This window comes from Hermetia illucens, chromosome 3 (assembly GCF_905115235.1).
Source record: "Hermetia illucens chromosome 3, iHerIll2.2.curated.20191125, whole genome shotgun sequence".
Lineage (NCBI taxonomy): Eukaryota > Metazoa > Arthropoda > Insecta > Diptera > Stratiomyidae > Hermetia > Hermetia illucens.
Genome location: NC_051851.1, coordinates 157,616,972 through 157,641,502, shown reverse-complemented (window position 1 = coordinate 157,641,502; position 24,531 = coordinate 157,616,972). Strand labels below are relative to the sequence as shown.

Sequence of the window (24,531 nt, the reverse complement as noted above, 5' to 3'; positions counted from 1 at the left end):
TTATAAACATTAGTACTTCGAAAAATAGCGTAAACTTCGCAATGAAATTTCGAAAATTGATGTCATTTTGACAGAGAAATAGCACGTGTTGATACTTCCCCTCTTTTTAATGGCTTTCGAATTGAAAGTTTGAGAGCCTCTATGAGAATATTATCAAACTTCGATTGGAAATTTTGGTTTCTTTTATTAAATATTTGAGTATTTGTAAATTAAACTAATTAAAAAAGTCCATTTAAAACCTTTTAATTAAATTTAAGCTGCAATTGGGACTGAAATTTCACCGAAATTATTTGAGGGAATCGTTCTTGAATAATATAACGAACGCAGTCCAGCATGAATTCCCGCCTCGCATTTCAACAGAACAAAATTGAAAGTCGTTTGCGAAATTATTATGATTGCGCCATGTGTTGAATTATCTGTAGTGAAAATTACTTCATTGAGAGCATTTGTGACTCAGTAACAAAAGAATAAATCACTTCCATAGTTCGTTTCTTCCTTCACAAAGTTCAAAATTATTACCACTTTCGAAACATTCGAAATTCGACTCCAACCACATAATGTTCGAATTGCATTGACTTTCTTCTCAATATCCGTCACAGAAAAAAGTGGAATACAAGGGGCGTGTGAAGTTTCGGTGAAATTTTATTTTCCTTTCCAAAACATCAATTACGCAAGCAAGCATTACTAAATGCCTTAATCTGAGTGGAAAATAACATTTCGTGTTTCGTAAAACATAAATAGAGAATCAAACGGTCGGGATCAGTGAAAATTCTCCATTTGAATCATAGAAAACATGGACAGACGTAAGTCGCCATATTTCCTTGGATTTTTATGAGAAATCGATTTTGAAAGTTTAGAACTGAATATTTGCTGATTGGTTTGTGATAAGGAATATTGACTGGAGATTTATCTGTTTGTAATGTGGACAGGGTCAAGGAGTATTGAGTCACCGCGACGGTATAAGAACCGACGAGACCATCCCAGGCGTCATAGCCGTTCCAGATCGAGGTCCAGGTGAGTTGCAGGCGATAATTTTCGAGAAAGGCCTTAAGTTAGAGGTTGTTTGTATGCTCGAGGTTGTAGCCATTAAATATTCCGAGCAAAAATCAATTAAATGGAGTCTATATGCACCCATATATGAAGGAGGTCTTGCTAGTATGATATATAGCATCACCTGCTCTTTCCACTTTTCCACAATAGATTGCGTTTGAAAAAAACACTCGCGACAAAGAAACTGGAGACCCATTCTGAAACCCAGTCTTTAGAATGTTTAGTCTCAATACTTCGCCATAACAAAAGACCAAGCCTCAATACGAACAAAACACTCGGGCGCTGATTATTGATGTGCAAACTTCTTCTTTTTCTTCAGCCTTTGTCCCGTTCACAAGTGGGGTCGACTCGCCGTGATCGGTCTCGCAATTTGGCTCTATCAAATGTCTGATCTGGGTGCAACCTCGAGGCTTTCCACGATCGGTGCAACTCCATAATGATCGCGGATATCCTCATTTCGGATGTGATCAAAACTTGTCACGCCACTAGTCCAACGCAATATTTTCGTCTCCATTAACGCAGACGCCGTTCATTGTCTTTTATAGTCGGCCAACACTCAGAACCATAGAGAGCGACAGGACAGACGACATTACGGTAAATTTTAGATTTGAGATGTTCGCTGATACGTCGATCAGAAAGAACACCAGTTATGAAATGCGACTTCATCCAGGTTGCGTTAATGCGTGAAGAAATTTCATAACGCAGTTCTCCATTGACTGATAGCATTGACCCGAGGTATTTAAATCGCTCAGTTCTGGGAAGATCACTGCCGCTGACAGTGATTGTGCCTGTTTCATGGGGATCGGTCGTCAAAAATTCAGTTTTGTTTAAATTCAATCTGAGACCGTGTTGCATGAGGCGATCATTCCATTTTTGGACAAGTTGCTCGAGATCATTTTGGCTATTAGACGCAAGGAAAACATCATCTGATCATCTGCATAAAGCAGTGTGTAGGGCGTTGGACGTTGGACATCCCGTGTGACGGTGTCCATAACAAGAACAAAGAGGAGTGGTGAAAAGGCGCTCCTTTGATGAGCACCAACAGAGACACGAAGTGGTTTTGATACATCCGCCATACTTCGAACTTTACTTTTCGGATCGTAGTAAAACAATTGAACCCAGCGCGCGAGTTCTTCTGACACTAAGTATTGTCGTAAAGCATACCAGATGAGTTCGTGTGGCACACGATCAAACGCTTTCTCTAAATCCAGAAATGCAATGTAAAGAGGGCGATGTTTCTCAATGATTGAGGTTGATTTGGACCAACCTCATTTTCTCGCTGCACTAAGCGCCTTTTTGAAGTCGGGACGCTTGCCGCTTCCGGTAATATGCCCGCTGTCCAGACCCTCCTTTCCATGACACAACATGCATTTGGTATCCTCGTTACAATTCCGAGCAATATGGCCTGTTCCATTGCAAAGTCTGCATTGACTAGACCGATCAGCCTCCCTTGTGCGTGTCTCTACGAGATACACTTGAAGCATCTCTTCAATGAGATTTGCTCTCTAAGTCAACAAACTACCCATCCAATTCGGACCTTCCCGACATCCAGCAGCCTGCGCGCTGCTTCTACTGGCAGTCGGAAGGTCGCTGTCTGTGTACCTCCATATACTTTTCTGCAAGTCGTGCAGCTTGAACTGCTCCGCTAAGGCAGTGCAGATCCCTGCCTCAGAAGTGGGTCCTTGCACTGTATAGCAATCTCATGCTTTTTAGTATGCACGGCAGCATTTTCCTCAAGTAAATTTTTAACTTGGCTGCGGAAGCCATCGCTTTGCTCTCTTCGGGCCTTTTCAGTTACACCATGAGATCTCCCTTTTGATTCCTCCGGATCCTGATTACATTCCCCTCCAAGTCCTTGAGATCAGGATCAGCTTTCACTCTTAGTATGTCTGCATAGGACATACCACCCGTGTTTGAAATAATGATTGCCTCGGGACGGATCCTCATTCTCTCCTTATTTTTTTTGTTTTAGGATTCACCTGAAAATCTTTGTCGTCTTGCCGCGATTTGTTGTATAGAACCCTGATGGCCCTCACAATATGCTTGACTGCTTGGTGCACGTTGTGTTTATCTTTGATGAATTCTGACAACTCAACAATTTTCGCTCCAAGCAAAATGAACGATGACTCTTCGAGACCGGAATTCTGTTCCAAAGCCTCCATTCTTCTTTCCGCACATTTTCTGGCGTCAACGGGATTCCTGTTGCGCAGGCCCTTTTCCGGATCTCATAATCGTTGAGCTTCTCCTAAACGGATCCGGCTTTCAATACTGAGGAGCCTCCCCTACCCTTACGCTCGGATGCAGTTAGTGTCATTGCGGCATTTAACGACCAACGTTATCCCTTGGGAACATTCTTCTGCGCGTTTACTATGGGTGTTCTTGGGAATGATGTGCTCGGTTTAAACACCTCTTTGTCTAAGCTGCTTGTAGCATTAGATGCCACGGTGGCCAGGCTGTCCACGATCGAGGCACTGCAGTCGAGGGATATCAACGACAAGCCCCTGCACCGTAAGTTTGTACACTTTCTCTTCGTTCATATTGGTTTATTATTCTGGGAAACCTTCCTATAGCCATTTTTATCCACGGGCGGCGTTTTTCTCCCACCTACCCGACCTGCGCATAAACATGTCCAAGTACGCACACCTATGCGTGCAAGTATATATTCACACGCATCCGCCGAGCATTCCCTAGTCCCCACGAAGAGACGCGCTTGATGGAAGATCTAGCAATTCCTCTGTCTCTCTGTCTGCCGGTCTGTCTGTCACGCTCACTTTTTATCGTGATTTGACATCGGATACCAGTCGACTCAGCTGGGAATGAGTACCTGAGTCAAATCAGGGTAATAATATCGGGCGAGCGCAATACTGACCACATTGCCTCCTACAGCGTACTGTAGTGTACCATCACGGTCTTGAATGAAGTGCTCTAACACACCCTGGCTCTGATCCAATATGGATTGTTGCGCCAACGATTATTATTTTATTTTCCCGAGTTGTCACAATCTTAGCAGATGCCGGATTCAACCTAAGTCTAGCACTAAGTGCCAAGTATTTAGACTCGGACGATCCTATCTACTTAAAAACTAAAGGAGCGCTGGTGGTAGTAGCATACTTCTGGATGGTTTAAACCAGACTGTGCGAAAGTCACAGGACAGCAAGGGATTTAGTTACAATATCTTTTCCTTCAGCCTTTGTCCCGTTCACAAGTGGGGTCGGCTCGTCGTAATCGGTTTCGCCATTTGGTTTTATAGAATGCCTGATCTGGGTCCAATCTCGAGGTTTTTAAATCCCCATCCAGCGTATCAAGTCACCGTTGTTTCGGCCTGCCTTTTGGTCATTTACCATTGACTTCGATGTTCAGACCAATCTTAGCAAGTGAATTCTCGTTAGTAAGAATTACATGGCCATACCATCGAAGACGCCTTTCTCGCAGTTTTTCCACGATGGATGCAACTCCATAGCGATCGCGGATATTCTCATTTCGGATGCGATCAAAACGTGTCATGCCACTTGTTCAACGCAACATCTTCGTCTCCGTTACCGCAAGACGTCATCCAATGTCTTTTATAGCTAGAAATCACTCTGTGGTCCCCAAAGAAGGGTTTACCCAGTGTCCGTAGCCTGACTCTAGCTAGAGCTGGGCAATCGCAGAGAAAGTGAATGAGGGTTTCCCTCCCTTCTCCACAGCTTCGGTAATGCGAATTGTAGAGTATGCCGAGCCTGACGGCATTTTCCCCTATGGGTCAATGCCCCGTGCAGACCGCAAAAATCTTGAATACATTTGCCGGAGTCTGGCACAGAAGCTGTCGTGATCGGGCTATGTTATAAGCGGTCCAAATTCTCCTTGACTTGGCACAGCTCGTAAGCCTTCGCCATCTTAGGCCCGCGGCTGCTAGGTAGTGTGAGTAGATTCGGCCGCAGACAGCCGCCAGCAAAACACCGATTGTATTCACCGAAAGGCAGCAGAGCCTCGCCTGGCCAATTCATCAACCCGCTCATTCCTCTCTATTTTCCTATGCCCTGGAACCCAAAAGAGGGTGACCTTGAGCGATGTTATCAGAGAACTAGCCTGGAACCCTTTGACACATTAATTCGGGCTAGCCCTCCCGGTTTTGGGAGCCTTCAAGTCAGGGAATTCCTCACACCAACGAAAAGGGAGGAGAGGAAGGGAGTTGTTGTTAGTTCAGGGAACCCCTTACTGTCCGATCCATCCGCCGATCGAGTTCAATCTTCTTCGCAATAAGAAGAGCCCGAACATAGTGGCAATACGATTCCATCTGGCAGCGCTCTTCATCAATGTTGTCTGGAGAGGGCTCCCCTGTGTCTGCATAAAGCTGCTGGCGAAGGCCGTCCCACCTCTCGCAAGAGAAAAAGGTGTGTTCAACGTCGTCCGCCACTCCATTGCAGAACGGAATTGGCATTTCTGACATCAAGCGTTATGAGGAGCACTATCCGTCGAGATCGGCGGCTGTGTGTTTCGGCTCGATAAACCGCATCTACGACCTCCATGACAGCATCCACTGTAGATTTCGGATAAGTCCCCGGCAGCATGGATCGCTTCAGCGAGTCTACCCCTGATGAACTTCTCGAGCACTTTTCCGGCCGTGTCAAGCATACACAGCGGTCGGTATGCAGACGGGAACTCCGGGCCTCCTTTACCCTTACTGATTAACGCGAGTCTGGCCATTTTCCAGCGACAAGGAAGGCCCTGCTTCAAGCAGGCGTTGAGCACTTCAAGCAGCAATTTTGGCCGTTGGCGGAACACCAATTTGTAAAGTTCCGCCGGGATGCCATCAAGACCTGGGGCCTTCCTGTTTTTCATGGTGAGAACCGCTTCTTCGAGCTCTCTCATTATGAAAAGGGGGCAATCCACGACGCTTTCCGCGCTATTTACATCAACCCGTACAGGGTGTCTGGGGAACAATGCCCGCACAATGCGGTCCATCTGGTCGGTGCTTAGTATGCAGGGCTTCCGCAGAGCCCCAATTTTCCGGGTGACAAGCTTATAGCCAAGTCCCCACGGGTCCTCATTCTCCTCGTTAACACGGTTCTGCCAGCCACGTGCTTTGCTTTTATTTACAGCGCTGCGGAGTCTCCTTTTTGCTGATCTGTGCCTCCTCGTTGGCGTGCAAACGTTGTGCCAAACGGCGGAGCTTATGACACTCCTTCCGTAGGTCGGCAATTTCTGCCGTCCACCAGTACATAGAAGGCTTGTCGCGCCTATTGACCTCTCCGGGGCATGGAAGCCTCACACGCCGTCGTTATCAGGTTCATCACTGAATTTGCGACGGTGTCAACTGCAACACTACCACCCCCTGGAATGCCCCTCAGCGCGGCCCTACGTGGTCCAAGAGCTTCGACGAACTTCCCGATGTTCACCCTCGCGACATTTCACACGGAGCGGGAGCGTCGTGTTGGTGCTCGCCGGTAAGTAGCGTCAACCACTTCGAACGCAATGTACTGATGATCGCTTGCCGAGAAGTCTTCTAGGACTCACCACCCGTCCACCGATGATGCCAGAGATTCCGACGCAAAAGTGATGTCAGGAATGCTTCCTTAACAGCCTGGGCGCTGAAACGTTGGCGTGTTTAAAACTACGAGCCCGGTGCTCGCCGCCATTTCCAGAATCCGTTTCCCTCTGGAGTCTAACTGAGGCATGTCCCATTCAAGAGCCCTGGCATTAAAATCGCCGCCAACCAGGATTCGTCCCTCCGTGCTCGAAACGGCGTCCTCCAGAGCATGAAGCCGGCGCCGAAAGTCCGGCATCGTTTCATTCGGGGTCAGGTAAACGCTAAAAAACGTTATCCCTAAACACCGAATCCAGACAAACCCGTTCCCCCGGCCTTCGGCAAGAAAACGAAGTCGAACGTTGTCCGGAACCCAGATGGCAGGAATTAGACGAGTTTGTCCTTATCCATGCGGATCTTCGGCAGCGTGAGCGTCATTAGGAATAGTCTTGAGCTTTACGCATTCCCAGGCGTCGCTGATCTTAGCGACGCACGAACCGAGAAAGTGCTTAGAGAATTGGTCCACGCAAGCTATAACGTGGAACCCACGGACCACCTGAGAGGAATCAAAGCAGGGGATGACAACCGCGTTTTTGCCTTCGGTGTCTAGGAGATGCTCAAAGACCATCCCCGGCAAAGGCATCCCCGGTCTTAACACTGGTCCACACCTCCGGCGCTAGTTTGCGCTGGCAAAATTATCATCGGCCAGCGCCACAAGTAAGTGGCTCCTGGTCACGTCGCTGAAGGATTTCGCTGTTCTTGGCCTATCGGCTGACTGTTGCTTAGCGTTTGAGCTCTTGCCCACTCTGCTCCGCTTCTGATTTTGCTCGACCTCGTCTTGAGATCGATTGCGTTTCAGAGTGATGGGCTTCACCTTCTGCTCGTTTGCCAGGCACTTGCTATTGTGTTCCTCGACAATCGCCTGGTATTTTGCGAGGTCTTTTTCATTCTGCTCGTCGACAGTACCGGCCTCCTTATTCTTAGCAATCTTGCTGAGAATATGCATGGCCTTCTAGTACTGGCTCTTGAGCAGGACACCAGTGGACCTTCGCTTCTTAGTCGATTTCCGGCGACCGACGTTCTTGTCGATTTTCACTTTCGAGGGATCCCCCGACGTTGTGAGTTTCGGGTACTATGTCTGGTACTCCCTACGCCCAGTTTGACGGCAGTGGATTCCATTCCAAGTCGCTTCTGCCGCCTCCCTCCGGGAGGTCTCTGCGGTTGGTTTCAGCACAGCGGTGCCACGGCTGGCATCGATTGTACTGCTCTCGACGGCTTTTATCTCCCGGCTGGAGATAGGCAGCTCGTCCTCCGACGATGCGCCTGGCATCACCCCCTCTTCTTCTATCGTGCCAAGACTTGCCGAATTATGCAACTTTAACCTGAAGCATAATCAGACTAGGCCGCTAATCGGGTGTGGTAATGTCGTACGAAGATAGGTTGTAATCTGGCTTTAAGTAACAGAAAGCGAAACCAAAACTTTCAGTCTACCATTGTTTTTCGTATTTTTTTCTATATTTCGCAATAAAATTTCAGAATGCTTCGTTAATATTCCTCTTCTTTAAGTAGTTCTTTATTACAAGAGGGAATGTAAGGGTTTTTGAATGAACACGCATTAAACTTATATTTGACGAAGAGAGGGCATTTGAAATCAGACCTCTTTTCTCACTCTGCTGATTTTAGAAACTCATGAAGATGAAGGAAGGTAGTGACTATGTTCAGTCCACAGGTAATTTGAGAGGTGGCCTGATGTTCCAGGTGTACTGTTTTCATGTTGACCAGCTTGGGCACCACACTAAGCATTTGGAATTTGAGGCATAAATAGATGCAAAATCTATCATTTCATACTTAATTCTCTGATACGTAATCTCAAAGGTGCAGTACGTTACAACGACTGCAGTACACTGAGAGTAGAAAACATTTCTGGTTCTCTCCTTCGAACCGATATTAGTCAACAATTTCGGTTATAGCTCAATCATTATCAAGCAATTATATATTTCTCGTAAATACAGTAATTGTCCTCATTAAGCGTTTTGTGAAAATTCATAGCCGGAAGCGACTTTATCAAGGTAAATTAATGAAGTCAATCACAGCCACTGTTTCTTTACATATAATGAACAATATATGTCGAGTCCGTTTATATCGATTGACCGCAAAGTTGCCGAAGTAGCAGCAAGTCTGCATTTGCTTTGGTGTGTCTATCAACGAATTGCCTGCCGGTATGGATTCAGCAAGTAATCCTCTAAAATATTTTGAGTCGATAAGGCAACTATCTGTGAATTTATTGAGGTGAGGGGGGCAAAGGGGAATTCGATTATTTTTTTTTTGCATTTATTCTCTTGCATTTTCCAATGTTTTGTGGGGAAAATTGTTGTTTATGCCCTAAAAAATACATTTCTGTTTGTGTGTGTGTGTATGTGTGTGTGGTGGGGGAGCAATTATAGCTTCTGAGCACTCAGGCCGTGTTGACCCACTGTACTCACCACCCAAATCTAATGGAATATTCCGCATTCGTTAACGTATCGCAGGATGTCCTTTAGTGGACCTGATGCTACCCGTCGCAACTGGAGAACATCGGTACCAAAGATCTGATGTCTGATGCGTCGATAGGCGGGGCATTCAGATAGGAAATACTCCGTGGATTCCTCCTCCTCATTACAGGAGGGACACATATCATCTTGAGTAATTCCTATTCTGAACATATGCCCAGCTAGTGAATTATGGCCTATCAGAATTCCCACAATACTCCTGCAAGTCCTCCTTTGCGGTACGCCTGTTGGATTCTGACGGGAAAAGTTTGGTGTATCTAAAAGCATTTTGGCTCTGTCACCTGTCATTGTGGGAAGCTTGTTGTTTTTGAAGACAACTTTAGCCAATGCTACTGGTACTACAATTACTGGTTAAATTCTCGGCATTGACCCCTCTTTCGCTAAAGCATACGAGATTTAATTTCCCTCTATGCCACAATGACGTGGTACCCAGAGTAGTTCCACCGTATTGGATCTAGAGATAGATTTCAATCGGCCTCTGCATTCCCGAACGATTTTCGACGTGATCAAAGGACTACTCAACTCTCTCAATGCAGCCTGGCTATCACTGCAAACTGCGATGCGCCTGCCCTTCAACCGCTTGTCAATCACCCAGTTTTCCCAGTGTTCAGAACCTTGTTCTGTTTTTGAGCCATCGCTGTAGAAGACTTCCGCATATGCCGCCACGCATTCCTCTGGGACTTCTCAGTTCTCTCAACGCTTCAGGGCAACTTCATATCTTCTACCAAACAGATGTATGGGGAGACGAGAATCGGAAGGCATTGTAAAAATTGGATTCGGTAATCCCAGTAACTCTTCCAATGCTATGATTGCAAGGTTGCCTGCGCCAGCATCATCATCATCATCAACGGCGCAACAACCGGTATCCGGTCTAGGCCTGCCTTAATAAGGAACTCCAGACATCCCGGTTTTGCGCCGAGGTCCACCAATTCGATATCCCTAAAAGCTGTCTGGCGTCCTGGCCCACGCCATCGCTCCATCTTAGGCAGGGTCTGCCTCGTCTTCTTTTTCTACCATAGATATTGCCCTTATAGACTTTCCAGGTGGGATCATCTTCATCCATACGGATTAAGTGACCCGCCCACCGTAACCTATTGAGCCGGATTTTATCCACAACCGGACGGTCATGGTATCGCTCATAGATTTCGTCATTGTGTAGGCTACGGAATCGTCCATCCTCATGTAGGGGGCCAAAAATTCTTCGGAGGATTCTTCTCTCGAACGCGGCCAAGAGTTCGCAATTTTTCTTGCTAAGAACCCAAGTTTCCGAGGAATACATGAGGACTGGCAAGATCATAGTCTTGTACAGTAAGAGCTTTGACCCTATGGTGAGACGTTTCGAGCGGAACAGTCTTTGTAAGCTGAAATAGGCTCTATTGGCTGACAACAACCGTGCGCGGATTTCATCATCGTAGTTGTTATCGGTTGTGATTTTCGACTCTAGATAGGAGAAATTGTCAACGGTCTCAAAGTTGTATTCTCCTATCCTTATTCTTCTTTGTGTTTGTGTTTGACCAGTGCGGTTTGATGGTGTTGGTTGATTCGTCTTCGGTGCTGACGTTGCCACCATATATTTTGTCTTGCCTTCATTGATGTGCAGCCCAAGATCTCGCGCCGCCTGCTCGATCTGGATGAAGGCAGTTTGTACGTCTCGGGTGGCGCCAGCAACCCCCCTTTAACCCTTATAGCAGCCCTGGTTCTGGGCTGTCGAGGAACACTATGTGGGGAGCTGCTGGCCTCCAATCTTACTTCCTGTGTAGATGGATTCTCCTCTAGAAGCAGGGGAACAAGTTGGCTCAGCGGCTCGGTGCATGTTTTCCCTACTCGTGGTTTTGGGGGGAGAAACGTTTCTATCACTCGTGCTGATTTCCAATTTAGTGGACAGTGATCTTTCTACTTGACCAGCACTAAATCTCCTTCGCCGATCTGACATCCCGGGTTCTTCCATCTATAGTGCTACTGTAGGAACCCCAAATATTCGTTTGCGAATTTCTTCCAGTACTGGTTTTGCAATTATTTAACCTGCAGCCACCGCTTGGTTGAAGGAAGGTCTTCTTTGATACCTCTCTCCGTAGGAGGTGCGAGGAGCGCTCGCTGAATCAAAAAGTGCTGCGACGTCAAAACTTGAAAGTCGAATTGGTTATCTGATAAAGGGTACAATGGACGACTGTTGAGAATATTTTCCCAAGAGCACACTACAGTATGGAAGTCCTCATACGTCAAATTTCCCATTGATGGCATCTTTTTCACATAACGCTTGAAACTGCCTACCGCAACCTCTCAAACAATCCTCCAAAGTGACTTGCTCTTGGGTGATTATGATGCCAGACCATCCGTTGCTGTGCTAAGCACCCTTCTACCTGTTGCCATGCCTCCTTTAAAACATGGCTGTCCCCGCCTGCTGGTAAACCTCCGGAAGGCAGCCAAATATGCATTGATACTAAGGTCCGAGCAAATTTCTAGATGAAGTGCCTTTGTGGCCATGGAACACGACGACATAAACCTTCATCGATTTCAAGCCTCGAAGCGTTCCTTCTTTTATTTGGAATGGGCCGCATAAATCAGTCCCTCTATTTTCGAATACGTATTCTGACGACACCAGCTCGACTGGAAGATCAGCCATCTTAGAAGCGGCTGTCTGTCCTCTGAACCTGATGCATCTAGTGCATCCCCTGATCTATTTCTTGATCCGTTGTTGCAAAGCGAGAACATATTACTTTTCCCAAATCAATTAATCCACCACACCACAATGGTCATTTTCCTCATGTATTTGCCGGATGAAGAGGTCTGTTAAATGACACTTCCCTAAAATGATGGGATGCTTCTGTTCATAAGGGATTGTAGCATGGCTCAAACGTCCTCCCAATCGAAGGAGGCCGCAGAGTTCATCTATAAAAGAATCAAGAGTGTTCAGCCAATGCGACTTGTCCATCGGCCGGTCCAGCTTAACTCTCTCGATTTGCCGATCAAACAGTACCTTTTGCTGGCACTTTATTACCGCATATTCGGCCTGCTGCAGCTCTAATGCTGAAAAGGGTCCGGTTGCCCCGAACTTTCACCTTTAAACATCTGGCAATGGTATTCACCAGTCTTTTCAACGACGAGAACCGTGTAATGTAATCTGCAATAGTGGATAGTTCCGGTTGGTCTATGGCCACATGCTCACATGTAACCGCGTTTGAGATGATAGGAGTCGTGGAGAGTTCTCCCCTTAGAAAAGGAGGACCAGAGAACCACAGGTCATGTCCCACAAATTTTCGCGGATCCTTTCCTCTGGAAGCACAGTCGGCCGGATGATGAATTTCGGCGAGGTCGAGGACTTTGCGAATCGCCACGACTCTGCGTTTCATCATTTTATTTTGCAACTTCTTCTGGTTCCGGATCCACGCAAGAGCTACCTTGGAGTCAGTGTAGGCTACGAATCGAAAAATATTTCTTAGAGGTTGCTCTAAGTGTTCCATACACCCCTTTAGCATTGCTGGATCGACGCCATCCATGCCAGGTGCTTTGAAATGTTCAAAGGACAGTATAGCAGCTCTCACCTTTTCATAGGTAACAACCGTTTTCACCCCTTGCAGCACTTGTGTGTTGATGGGGTTGCAAGAACCGTCAACTCTCCCCTACCACTTCTCTCACCCGTTCTCCCGGGAAGTGTACTTCCAAGAGGGTCTATACTGATTCCAGTCTGGAGCTCGTGAAAGTACCATCGAGTTTTCTAAGAGAGTCCAACTTGGCCGTCTCATCCCTTTTAAGGACTCTGCCTTCCAGTTCCTCACAGTAGGCTCTAAACGAGTTTCCGCTTACTAATTATTTGAATTTTTTTCTTCCCAAAGGAACCGCAGTCGTGATCGTCGTCGTAGAAGTCGTAGTCGCTCTCGCAGCCGTGAAAGATACAATAACAGACGTAGCCAGGAACGAGATCTATACAAAGACATCATCAATGAGGACTATCAAGAAGAACACGATAGATACAATCGCAATGACAAGAAATCACGCGAAAAAGGACGAGATGGGGGCTACGGTTCAGGGTATGACAACTACAACCGACGGTAAGAACTTGATGGTTTAAAAAATGTAAGTTAAAACAAAGCAACATCGGCAGTAATTTCAGTGATAGAGATCGCGACCGACATAAGAGATACTACTCGTCGGACAGAGATGATCGCAGCGATAGCTACGATTCAGACGGGTATAATGATCATTACAGCAACCAGACACCGAATAATATTATAATATTGAGAGGTCTTGCACAGCACATAACTGAAGCTGATGTAAGTGTTGAATGCAATTTTAAAAGTGGGCGATGAATTTTTAAAGCTTTCCTTTTACATTGCAGATAAGTAACGAGCTTGCACAGTCCGGACTGCAGCCAGTCTCCATACGTTTGATCCGGAAAAGAAAAACAGGTAAATACCGCGAAGATTTAGTCTTTACCAAGTTGTAGTTCGTAAGACCCGTGCTCTTTTTTGTTGTTTTTTGTATTCACGGTAAGTAGTCGAAAATGGAAGGCGCCCTTGCTTGCATTGTTGACAAAATCAGAGATTCAGTTGCATACGATTGTTCGCCAGACATTCACTTTGAATTTTCTGTTTTGTCATCAATTTGAATACAAATGATGGTCCAGACCAACTGTGAAAGGTAAACAAGGATCCTGCCAATTAGAAGGTCTACGAGAATCAAACTTCTCACGCCAGTCGCATCTGTATCTTGCAAAACTTTGCCTGAATCTCACACAAAAAAAAATATCAAAAAAAAGCCTATCAAAGATATGTCAATTGTTCCAAAACTTCTTTTTTGCAAATATTGAATATATCGAAAAATAAATTTACATGGATTTTGTGTTTGCTCTCTATTTCTCTCCTCTGAAATTTAGGTGCATCACGTGGTTTTGCTTTCGTCGAATTTAGTACTGAAGAGGAAGCAACTCGCTGGATGGAGTACAAGCAGGTATCATAGAATCTGGTGCAGTTTTCACACACACACACACATGTATTTTATACGGTTTAACACGAATGAAAGATGTAGTCAACCTAAAAAACATGAGTCAATTGTCGATAGAAAAAAAGCCTAAGAAGGACCCTAGCCCGATCGCTTGAGGTTATACCAGTGCAATGCCCCGAGCAAACGAATGGAGTAACACTAAATGTAGCGCACGGTCGGGGGCGCAAGATGTGTGCCACGAAAATGGAGTAAACGTGTCTTAGTTTGAAGAAGGATAGCTTTGAAGTTTTTCGTTGTGGTTCACGCAATCCTTGCTCTGCATGCTTAATAAAAATTTAATTTTTGCTTCAATAGAGTCGCGGTAACATTTGTTCATTTAAATTTTTGAAAGGATTGTGTGAAGCACCCAAGGTAACACTCACCTACATTAAGTTTGTGTCAAATCACTCTTGAGTCTCGAAAAAATACAAAAGAATCAGAATAAATTGGTAAAGACAATGGTCACCACTTGATAACCGTAAATTTCTTGCCACATCTTTAGTTTTTTTTCTTTTTTTTTTTCATTTTGTTTTGTTCAACATTAAAAACTGCAAACCAGATCACATTCAATCAAATAAGCAAAATGCAGAAAAATCTAAAATACAGTTAAAATCGAACGAAAATAATTGCAACAATACAAAAATTAGACTGCCTCGAATGGTGTCATCAATCACATCACTCCTCGAGGAGCTCTCTCTCATTAGGATCTCGAATTTATAGTAATTACGGCGATGATTGTATAGTTTGTTCTTGGCGGACATATTGAACTTATCGAGATTTTTCTCTTCTTGCTTCTCTTCTAGGGCAATCTTATGCTACAAGATCACTATCGCGCCGTCATGCAGTACAGTCACTCTAAGGAACCGCTGGCCAAAGAGAGAATCCTGTCGGATTGGTATTGCGCAAAAGTAAGATCTCTTTGCTCGGTTTTGTAGCCCTATTGATCCACTAAACTTTGTATGTCTCATCCACTTTCCAGTGTGGCGTATTCAATTTCAAACGGCGCGAGAATTGCTTCAAATGCTATGCATCGCGCGAAGAAAGCGAAAAGGGTGGCGAAGGAAGCGACGAAGTCAGCAATATTCTAACAAAAAGTATAATACCTAGACTTGCAAAACATGTGTTTTGTTTGTATTATTATGAAATGACTGTCACTAATTGACTAATTGTTGATTTAATCTCCAAATCTCGTTCGATTCTCCTTCACCCAACATCGTACGATCGTTTGTGTATGTATAGAAATTATGCTTCGCAATTTGGATGTCCTAACAAATGAAGAAGGCGTATTGACCGTAATGCAAGAGGTGATTCCGTCACTGGTGTCGAAAATAGCAAAAATATTGATCTGTCGCGATCCGCTTACGTCGACATCACGTGGCATTTGTTATTTGTACTTTGATAATCTTGTTGACTCGATGAATACGCATAATTCACTTAAGGCCCTGGAACCGCCGTTGATAATAGAGAAAAGGGAAGGTAAGACATGACCCCTAACTTATAAGATCCATCATTAAAACAAACCTTATTCCAGTCCTGGTTTCATATTGCGTCGATTCGGAGAACAAACAAATCACGAAGCCTTCATCGCAAAGTACGAAAACAGCGGATCCAGCTGCATCGTACACAGCGAATACGTACCAATACACATTAGCTGATGTCCCGCGATTAGCGGAGTACAGCGCGTCGATGTACGCTTCAACGCCGGCCGAACAAGAGCACTACGTCAAATACTACACCCAATACTACATCGCGGAAATCACGAAAGGGCAGTATGGAAATCTGCCAACTATGAGTCAATTAGGAGAATCTGCCAATTCAGGAGCCGCCGTTGCACTGTCAGCCATCCAGAGAAAGCAGAATAAACTAAAGGGCAACGGAGCTGACGCAGCTTCTACAACAGCTGCGACGGCGGCTGCAGTAAGTGCAACAGTTCCTACAGTTGCAGCAGTTCCAGTACAGGTTCCAACTGGAACAGATGGCAAGAAGTATCGTAAGTACATCCCGCTTAACATCTACACTTGTCCCTAAAATCCACATCGTTACAGCAACCCCCGATGTATCACTCTATCAATACGATGAAACATCCGGATACTACTACGATCCGCTGACTAGTCTCTATTACGATCCTCATTCCCAATATTACTACAATAACGAAACTGGCTCATATCTCTACTGGAGCCAAGAACACAGCACCTACTTGCTCGCCTCAGCGGCTGCAACAACTGCTGCCGCTACTGTAACTTCTACTGACGCTTTGACCGCGACGACCCCCGCAGTCACAGCTACCCCTGCCATTCTAGTTGGTCAAGCTGAACCGGCAAAACTTGCTACTGCATCGGAAGAGAAGAAAGAAACTAAAAAAGAATCCAAACAAGACAAAGTCAAAGTAGCAAAGAAAATCGTAAAAGACATGGAGAAATGGGCGAAACAACTGAATCAAAAGAAAGACAACTTTGTCGTTGCGACACCACAGCCAATACTCACTACCAAACTGGATGATATCGTCCCGAAGCCGGCGAGTATTAGCAGTGGTTATGCAGACGTCGGTTTTTCAATATTGGAGAAGAAGGAGAAAGGCAAGCTGGATATTCCGGCGACTCCAATGATAATGAGTAAACTTGTGTCGTCTTACGGCTCGGATTCAGATGACCACGAGGAGAGCAATCATTCGCAAGGCTATTCGGCAGAGATTAATGAAAAAGACTATGTCGATTTCGAGAAATTGACATGTTTGCTATGTAAACGTGCCTTCCAATCACAGGATATTCTGCAGAAACATTTGAAAATGTCAAACCTGCATAAGGAGAATTTGCAGAAATATAATCTTACGCGAGGAATACTCGATATTAACAGCGGGAACTCAGCAACTGGGTAAGTTTTTTTTTATAATTTTAAAATTAAGTAAAATGAAAAACTGCACAGTATTCCGTCAAAAAATTGAAACCTGTTAGCTTGATCCACTGTCTTTGTTCATCCTTCGGGTCACAGCATTAAATAGTGCTCAATCATTGGAATAGCTTCCATTTGCTTTTCTTTTCCTGGCAGAGCAGCCGCGAAATGTTACTCCATTAGGGCGTTTCTTAGAGTTTATCGTAGAGGGTTCGATATGCCACGACTATATTAGGATAAGCTTGAGAGAACATCTTACAGTCACTTTTGTTATTCTGGGCTTCAAGATTTTTATATTAAGTTATCCCATAATTTTTGTCACATTTCATTTGTAAGCAAGTCGGGAAACCGGAAGCTGGGCGCTTCAGGTATGAAAGGTTTTGTTTGCTTTTTTTCTGAGTAAATTTAAGTGTAGAACCATCCCATTTGTACGTAGCCCGTTATGTATATGCATTTAGTACCCTTCTTTTTCATGTCCCCCATGATCTGGCTCTAGCTGAAACTGGGCAATTGCAAAGGAAGTGCATGAGGATCAATTCCTCCTCTCCACTATATCAATAATGTGAATTGTCAGGTATGCTGAATCTTATGGCAAGGCCCTCTATAGCCTAGTGTCTTGTGCAAATCGCGTAATGTAGCCTAAAGCCTCTGTTGACCGGTTTTTGTTACAGGAAGGACCGTTCTTCCTTGAGTTAGTCCAGGTGTAAAAACTTCTTCATCCGGAATCCGTGGCTGTCAAGAAATTCGTGTAAAGTCTACCTTTACATTCATCAGCTAATGGAAAACTGCGTTATGAGATTGCTCCACGCATTAGCGCAACTTGGATGACGTGGCGTTCCACAACTAGTGTTCTTTGTAATCGACGTTCGTTCGCCCTGTCGCTCTCTATGGTTCTGGTTCGCCATCATAGATTCGGCGAAAAAGCTACCAGATGTACACTCCCGTGTAAATTCGCGGCTACCACAAAAAACTAGGTCCGCGTGGGATCCTGGCGACGGCCACCCAGAACGGAACGCCACGTCGCCTAACAATTTATGACGCTCTCAGCAGGCGCAGTTATCTGGTTGATACTGGTGCGAAGGTTTCAGTTCTTCCCATACCCCGGTACCATCGGCTATTTCCGCAACCCTTAAAACTTGCGGCGGCAAATTCCTCGCGAATTAACACCTACGGGTACAGGCAAGTGGACGTGAGTCTTGACTTGCGTAGGACGTTTTCATGGTCATTCATCCTGGCGGATGTCAGCTTCCCCATTTTAGGCGCAGACATCTTGTGTCACTATGGGTTACTAGTGGACTCGCAGAACAGGTCCCTTATAGACCCTACGAATAGTCTTAATTCATCGGGCCGAATCTCACCTCACCCCAACAACAATCTTTCCGTACTTTTGGAGGACATTACTGATTCTCGTGTTCGGGCACTTAAAAAATCAGCCAGATTACAATCGAATTTAGTCTCTGGCAACCAGTGAAGCACAATGTGCAGCACCCCATTAACACCACCCCTATCTTCTCAAAGGTGCGTCTTCTACCACCCCAGAAGCTGGCAATTGCATGGAAAGAATTCGAGCAACTTATTCAACAGGGTATCTGCCCATCTTCAAACAGCTGCTGGTCTTCCCCACTCCATATGGTCCCTAAGCCAAACGGCGAATGGCGCCCCTGTAGGGATTATAGAGGGCTAAACGCACAAACTGTTCCAGACCGATATCCTATTCCGCTCATCCACGACTTTGCGCATCATCTCACAAACTGCCGCATCTTTTCGACCTTGGATTTAGCGAAGACATATCACCAAATCCCTGTAGATCCAGAAGACATTCCAAAGACGGCAATATGCACACCCTTTGGACTCTTCGAGTTCCGGCGGATGACTTTCGGGTTGTGCAATGCGGCGCAAACCTTTCAAAGGTTCATTCACTCGGTTCTGCGAAACCTCGACTTCTGTTCGTTGTATTTGGATGATGTTTTGGTCGCTTCTTTCGCATAGTCTGAGCACTTACCCATCTCGAGTGCATTTTTCAACGTCTCCTTGAGGCCGATTTAGTATTAAACGTTGATAAATTCAAGCTCCTCCAGCAAAAGTGAGATTCCTCGGCCACTCCATTTCCCCTGAAGGAATAGAGCCCGACTCAGACAAGGTGCAAACGATTACAAGCTTCCCGCGTCCGAAAACAGTGAAGGAGGTTCTTGGGCATGCTAAACTTGTATCGTCGTTTCCTGTCCAAGACCACCCAACACCAGTCCGTTTTCAACGCGTACTTGTCTGACCCCAAAACAAAAGCGACATGAGAGATTGTGTGGTCTGAAGAGGTTGTCCACGCGTTTGATAAATGATAATCAACGGTGTTTTGCGGTAATTGGGACGAAGATGTTGCGTTGAATTAGTGGCGTGACCGTGACACGCCTTAATCATATCCGAAATGATATCCGCGATCGATATGAAGTTGCATCGATCATTGAAAAAATGCGAGAGAGGCGTTTTCGATGGTATTCTCATGAATTCACGCCAGTGAGAATTTACTCGCCAGGGTTGGTTTGAACATCGAAGTCGGTAAGCGATCGGGCAAAACAACGGTGCCTTGATGAAGATTTGAAAGCCTTACGACTGTATCCAGATCAGGCTTTGATAGAACAAAATAGCGCAACCAATCACAACAAGCCAACCCCACTTGTGAACAGAATAAAAGCTAAAGAATGAAGGGGACATTCGCGAGTAGGACACAAACTGCACCCACCAGGGAACTGTCAAGAACAGGGCGCCGACTGGCCAATCGTCGGCCTGCTCATTTCCCTCCACGTTTCTATGGTCGGTAACCCAGAAAAAGGTGACTGAACGTGCCCCTCAGCTTATTTAATCCATCTACGCACTGCCAGTCTGGAAAAGGTCGCAACTGAGTACAAATAGTTAATATTGGCTTGACTATTTGTTAAAATGACTATGTTACGCTTGGCGCTCGAGTTATGACCTAGCCATCGACAAGCCTTGGAATTCAATACTCTCAAAGACTGTACTTACGGTTAGCGTTGCATATCTAAAAATACTCTTGCTCCGATTGCACAGACCATCCTAGATCCGTGGATAAAAAGTACCAACTGCCTTAATTGGAAAGTCCACTATAAAATTTCTCTTGAAGCTCAGTTCATTGGAAATGCCCAGATTTTACATGATCAAGATTCACACAGTCTGACCGTAATGCACAGGACAACGGGTTTAATATAAAAGCCAAGGGGAAGAGGTGAACATTAAGGGTATCTAAGAGGCAGGACAAACCACGGTTCTATTGATATAAAGAACTTTTTTCAGCCAGAGATCGCATTTCCTCACAAAGGTCTTCTTGTCTGCGCAGATCTGCTGAATTTCATAAATCACTCCTCTAATACTCACAGTTCTAGCCAGGTGGCTACCTACCTCCCAGGTCACATTGGATTATTCTGGTTCTTAGCGTTGATATTATCTATTGCGACCTCAGATAGCTGTCCTCAGATTTGGAGAGGAGAGTCTTTATGTGTATGTTCAGGACATGTTCCAGGGTCTTCCAACAAGAAAGAGGTTAGGCTAATTCGTGAACTATTCGCCGCGCTTGCCCCCTTCCGATATGAGAACCACACGCGCGGGTCTGTTTATCATCCAAAAGGCTTCTGTTACAGTTCCTACGCTAGTGGAGAATTGTGTCTGAGCTACCAGCAGGCAAGACCGAAAGGATGGGCTCTTATCTTACTGAGTATCACATGCTCTAACAATACTCCAGCTAGGACCGTTTGCTGGCACTTTTGATGGCCGACTTACACGTCTTCAACCAGTCCTTGTCTGGCAACTGTATTTATGCTTGTAGCAGATTTTGAAGATCTCCCTAGTTATCTTCCTAAAATTAGTCAGGTCTTGGGGAGATTAACCTCTTTCGTTGATTTTCGATCAGCCCCAAATCGTGTTCCTCGCAATGGCAGACTGGCAGCAGGTTGGCTTTCTTCGATGCAATGGTACACGTAAAATGGTGTAATTGTGTCACTACAACTCAGGTCCGAACAAAAGAGGCGTGCAGATGCTATGGAACAAGTTGTAATATTTACTTTGGAGCCCTTTGATGATTCGATCTCCACCGATCCAGGCTCCCCATGTTTGTTGAATGTCGATATTTTCCTGAGGAAGACGATCAGGCATGATCCGCTTGCGTAGGAGAATAATCGATCCCTATTAGACCGTCAATCTTCATCTCCTCCAACGGCTCTTTGGCATCGTTATTCGTGAATCCGTACCAAACTCTGCAGTACATCTTTTCCTCGACGTCTTGCTTAGTCAAAATGCACAACTCACTCAATTTGATGTGCGTATGATTTAATATGTGCGCACCAGAACTGCCGTGTGAAAGGAGTACATGATTGGGTTGACGCCGTTTTCAATCAAATGATATTAAGTGGTCGAGTCGTGCACAGTGAACCTTTGGCATTTTGGTTTCACTTTAGGAAGCAATTCTCAGAGTAAAACTCCTGGTGACATGGGAGAGTACTTTGAGTGGAGATGCCTGATGGGAGCTGAACCATTCACAAGTCTAAATGGTAATGCAATAGGCGTCTCGAGGAGTAAGTAGAGTAAATCTCTCGAAAGTGTAGGCAGTATCTGCTTGCAAATTTTGAAATCATCATTCATACCTTGGATACGAACGGACTTGCCGATTATTCAAAATAAGCAGACGCTCCTTGATGACGGTAGAGAGACCGGAAAATGCAATATAAATGATGGTTTCTATGAACAACATGCAGTCCAGAAGAGGCTTCTCAATGGTAACGTATTGGATGATCTGAAAACCAAGATGGGTTGTGGCAACATTTTACTCGTGATGGGCAGACACTGTCCTGATGATCGCTTTGTCAATCAATCATTGGAATTCGATTGATCGGCAACGGATATTCAATTAGATCGACCACATCCCCATTCGCAGTAGATTCAGGAGTTATCTTCTGGATGTGGGCAATAAAAGATACGTTGTCAACGACCTTGAAAGAAACAATTATTTGATATTTGATAATCGTTTATTTTCCGGAACGGGAAAGCTATTACTATTTCTTGCAGCTCCTGCAAGAAATGCAGGACTGTCGCTTCCTCTTATTGAAAAGTCCCGGAAATATGAGACCTATTCTGGAGAATGGCGGGATAACAGCCACCCTTTTTATCGCCAAAGAGCAAACTGGTGGCCGCCTTGGATTCTCATGTACTACCAACACCCTGCGAATCATTGTGGAGCAGTGTATGGAGTGTAAATCCGCACTTCATCGACTTCGAGAAGGGAGTTTATCTAGAAAGCATAAAAGATTTCATTTTTGCTTTGAAAAATTCGCACGCCTTTACTGATGTTACCTGTCGCTACAGGTTCAGAGCCACATCAGTTGTATGCCTTCGTAGACTTTGAAGAGTTCAAATTACTCTTCTATATCCCCAAAAGTATTTTATTTTAAATGACTTTGCCAATATCTTAGAATCTTTTGACACAGAGTCTGCCAATCGACCAAATGATTTTAATACGTTCAGATGCGGAGTCCTCATTCATGCAAATCTTTCCTTTAGAATTTAGTAGCGAGAAAAATCTTCAAACTGATCCTAAAGTTAAGGTACAACCTCATCTACGTTACGCGCTGCGACGCGGCCTCAAACTGCGCTGGTTGTTAAAATATCTTTATATGGTTTTGTAGGCACAAGCGACGCTATGCGAAGCAACATTCAGCTGAGCTACCTGGCAGAGAATATTTTACAGTGTCGCGTGTCATTTCCATATAATAGACTCATTCAACTACGGTTTTTCAGTTTTGGTTCATATTCTCCTGTTAAAATGTCAAAATATGTAGTTGTTAGCGTCGCGTCTCTTAAATGGGTTCCCACTTAAGGTGCGACCCCATCTACGCTACGCGGCAAGACGGGTACATGGATTGGCGCACACAGAAGTGCTATAAAAACACAATTGACGACAATACTTTTAACGTTTGCGCAGAACGCACTGCGATCTTGACTCGACCTCCAATCGGATGATCCATTTTTTTTGTTTTCCTTTTTTTTTTTACCAAGTTTCACCTCTTACACATTCGAGCGACACTACGCGACGCGACATTCATGCAAGCAACGCCACGCGACATTTGTCAAGCGCCACGATGCGGCCGAGTTGTTGGCAGAGAAGATTTTGCAATGTCATTTCCATATAACCAACTCAGCTGACTGTTATGATTTTTCAGTTTTGGTTTGTATCCACTTGTTAAAATGTCAAAACATGCGGAAGTCGTGTTGAATGTAGTGTCGCGTAGCGTAGCAGAAATCGGGTCGTACCTTTAGGAATGGTTTTGTTAAAATACATCAAAATGATTTCCATTGAAGCACGTGGGCTATCTACTCGTGCATTCTAGATTTCATTCAATAGACCCGGCCCCGCCTTACATACAAGCCTGTTCGGTTCCCAGTTAGCTTCATGACGAGAGTGATCTCGCTATTTCCTGTTTGCCTTCTGTATTTGTTCATCTGCCGCACAGTGTTATATTTACATGGCGAATATCGATATTTCGGGAATAATTTGCCCCTCTCTTAATACAAGATGCTTTACACTAAGGAAGAAAGTCCTCTTGCACTGAGGAAGGTAATAAGTTGCTCCCAAATTATCGATATTTACTCAATAAGTTCTCTCCCAATTTTCGACAAATCTATGCGTGCCCCCTACTCCTTTTTTTGAGTATGAAAAACGTTTTCATAATTTATTAATATTCACTCCATTTTACTCAGATATCGTGATAGAGCGAAGGAGCGACGCCTCAAATACGGAGAAAGCGATCCACCGCCACCAAATCGTAGCAAAGAACGCTTTGAGAAAGAACTGAAATCAGTCACGTCATCCGCTCAAATGAATGCTGCATCTGTGCCAATTGGTGAGAATAACGTAGGCAATCGACTTCTTCAGAAAATGGGGTGGTCCGAAGGACAAGGTTTAGGTAAAAGCAATCAAGGACGAACAAAAATTATTGAGGTAAGTGAATTCTGTCTTCGCTAGTTTATGCTATCACTGTCTTTAGGGCCCTATAAATTCTGTACAAAGTACACTGCCTGGGACACATTTGTATCCATAAAAATCATATTTCTCCTTATTCATCTCCCCCTTTTTCCCGACAGGCGGATGCCCGATCCTCAACTGCCGGCTTGGGCACGAAAACTTCTGCATTTACACCGGGTGATGATTACAAGTCATACATAAAACGAATGATGAAATCACGCTACGAGCAAGCCGACGTAAAGGAATGATTGAAGTTAATATTGAGAGAAAGGAACTGAGAATATAATTATTGTCCGAGAGACCTCGTGAATGTGTTAATTGGTTAGGAGTACGCTAGTTTTTGTTTTTTGTACAACCTCATACACACATAGTTACATAATATAAGCAAGATTTTAGTGGATTACCTAAAACAAAAAAAAAAACAACAAAAATTTAGAAAAGTTAGAGGGTAAGCTTTCGTTTTAACAATTTTATTATTGAAGAATCAATATCATTGTTTTGGTCTTTAATAAAAGGATATATCGAATTTAAAA

General features: G+C 44.7%; 1 protein-coding gene across 2 annotated transcripts; it reads left to right on the top strand.

Annotated features, from left to right (window-relative positions):
• The first annotated feature begins 586 nt into the window (after positions 1 to 586).
• On the top strand, positions 587 to 24,531 carry LOC119651344 (RNA-binding protein 5-B-like). 2 transcript variants are annotated; one of them, XM_038054900.1, is made up of 13 exons: positions 587 to 803; positions 930 to 1,014; positions 12,939 to 13,154; positions 13,217 to 13,376; positions 13,442 to 13,511; positions 13,979 to 14,052; positions 14,889 to 14,993; positions 15,065 to 15,179; positions 15,325 to 15,561; positions 15,617 to 16,075; positions 16,131 to 16,956; positions 23,734 to 23,974; positions 24,118 to 24,531. In XM_038054900.1, exons 1-13 carry the CDS (start codon positions 794 to 796, stop codon positions 24,244 to 24,246), a joined length of 2,727 nt encoding a protein of 908 aa, XP_037910828.1. In that variant the 5' UTR covers positions 587 to 793; the 3' UTR covers positions 24,247 to 24,531. The 2 variants fall into 2 exon arrangements, with proteins under 2 accessions (XP_037910828.1, XP_037910827.1); XM_038054899.1 differs by having other exon boundaries at positions 13,208 to 13,376.

Excerpts from the sequence above, each read along its gene's own strand:
- LOC119651344 (XM_038054899.1), top strand. Across the intron at positions 13,155-13,207 it reads TATGACAACTACAACCGACG|TAATTTCAGTGATAGAGATC; the intron begins GTAAGAACTTGA and ends CAACATCGGCAG. Across the intron at positions 13,377-13,441 it reads AGCACATAACTGAAGCTGAT|ATAAGTAACGAGCTTGCACA; the intron begins GTAAGTGTTGAA and ends TTTACATTGCAG.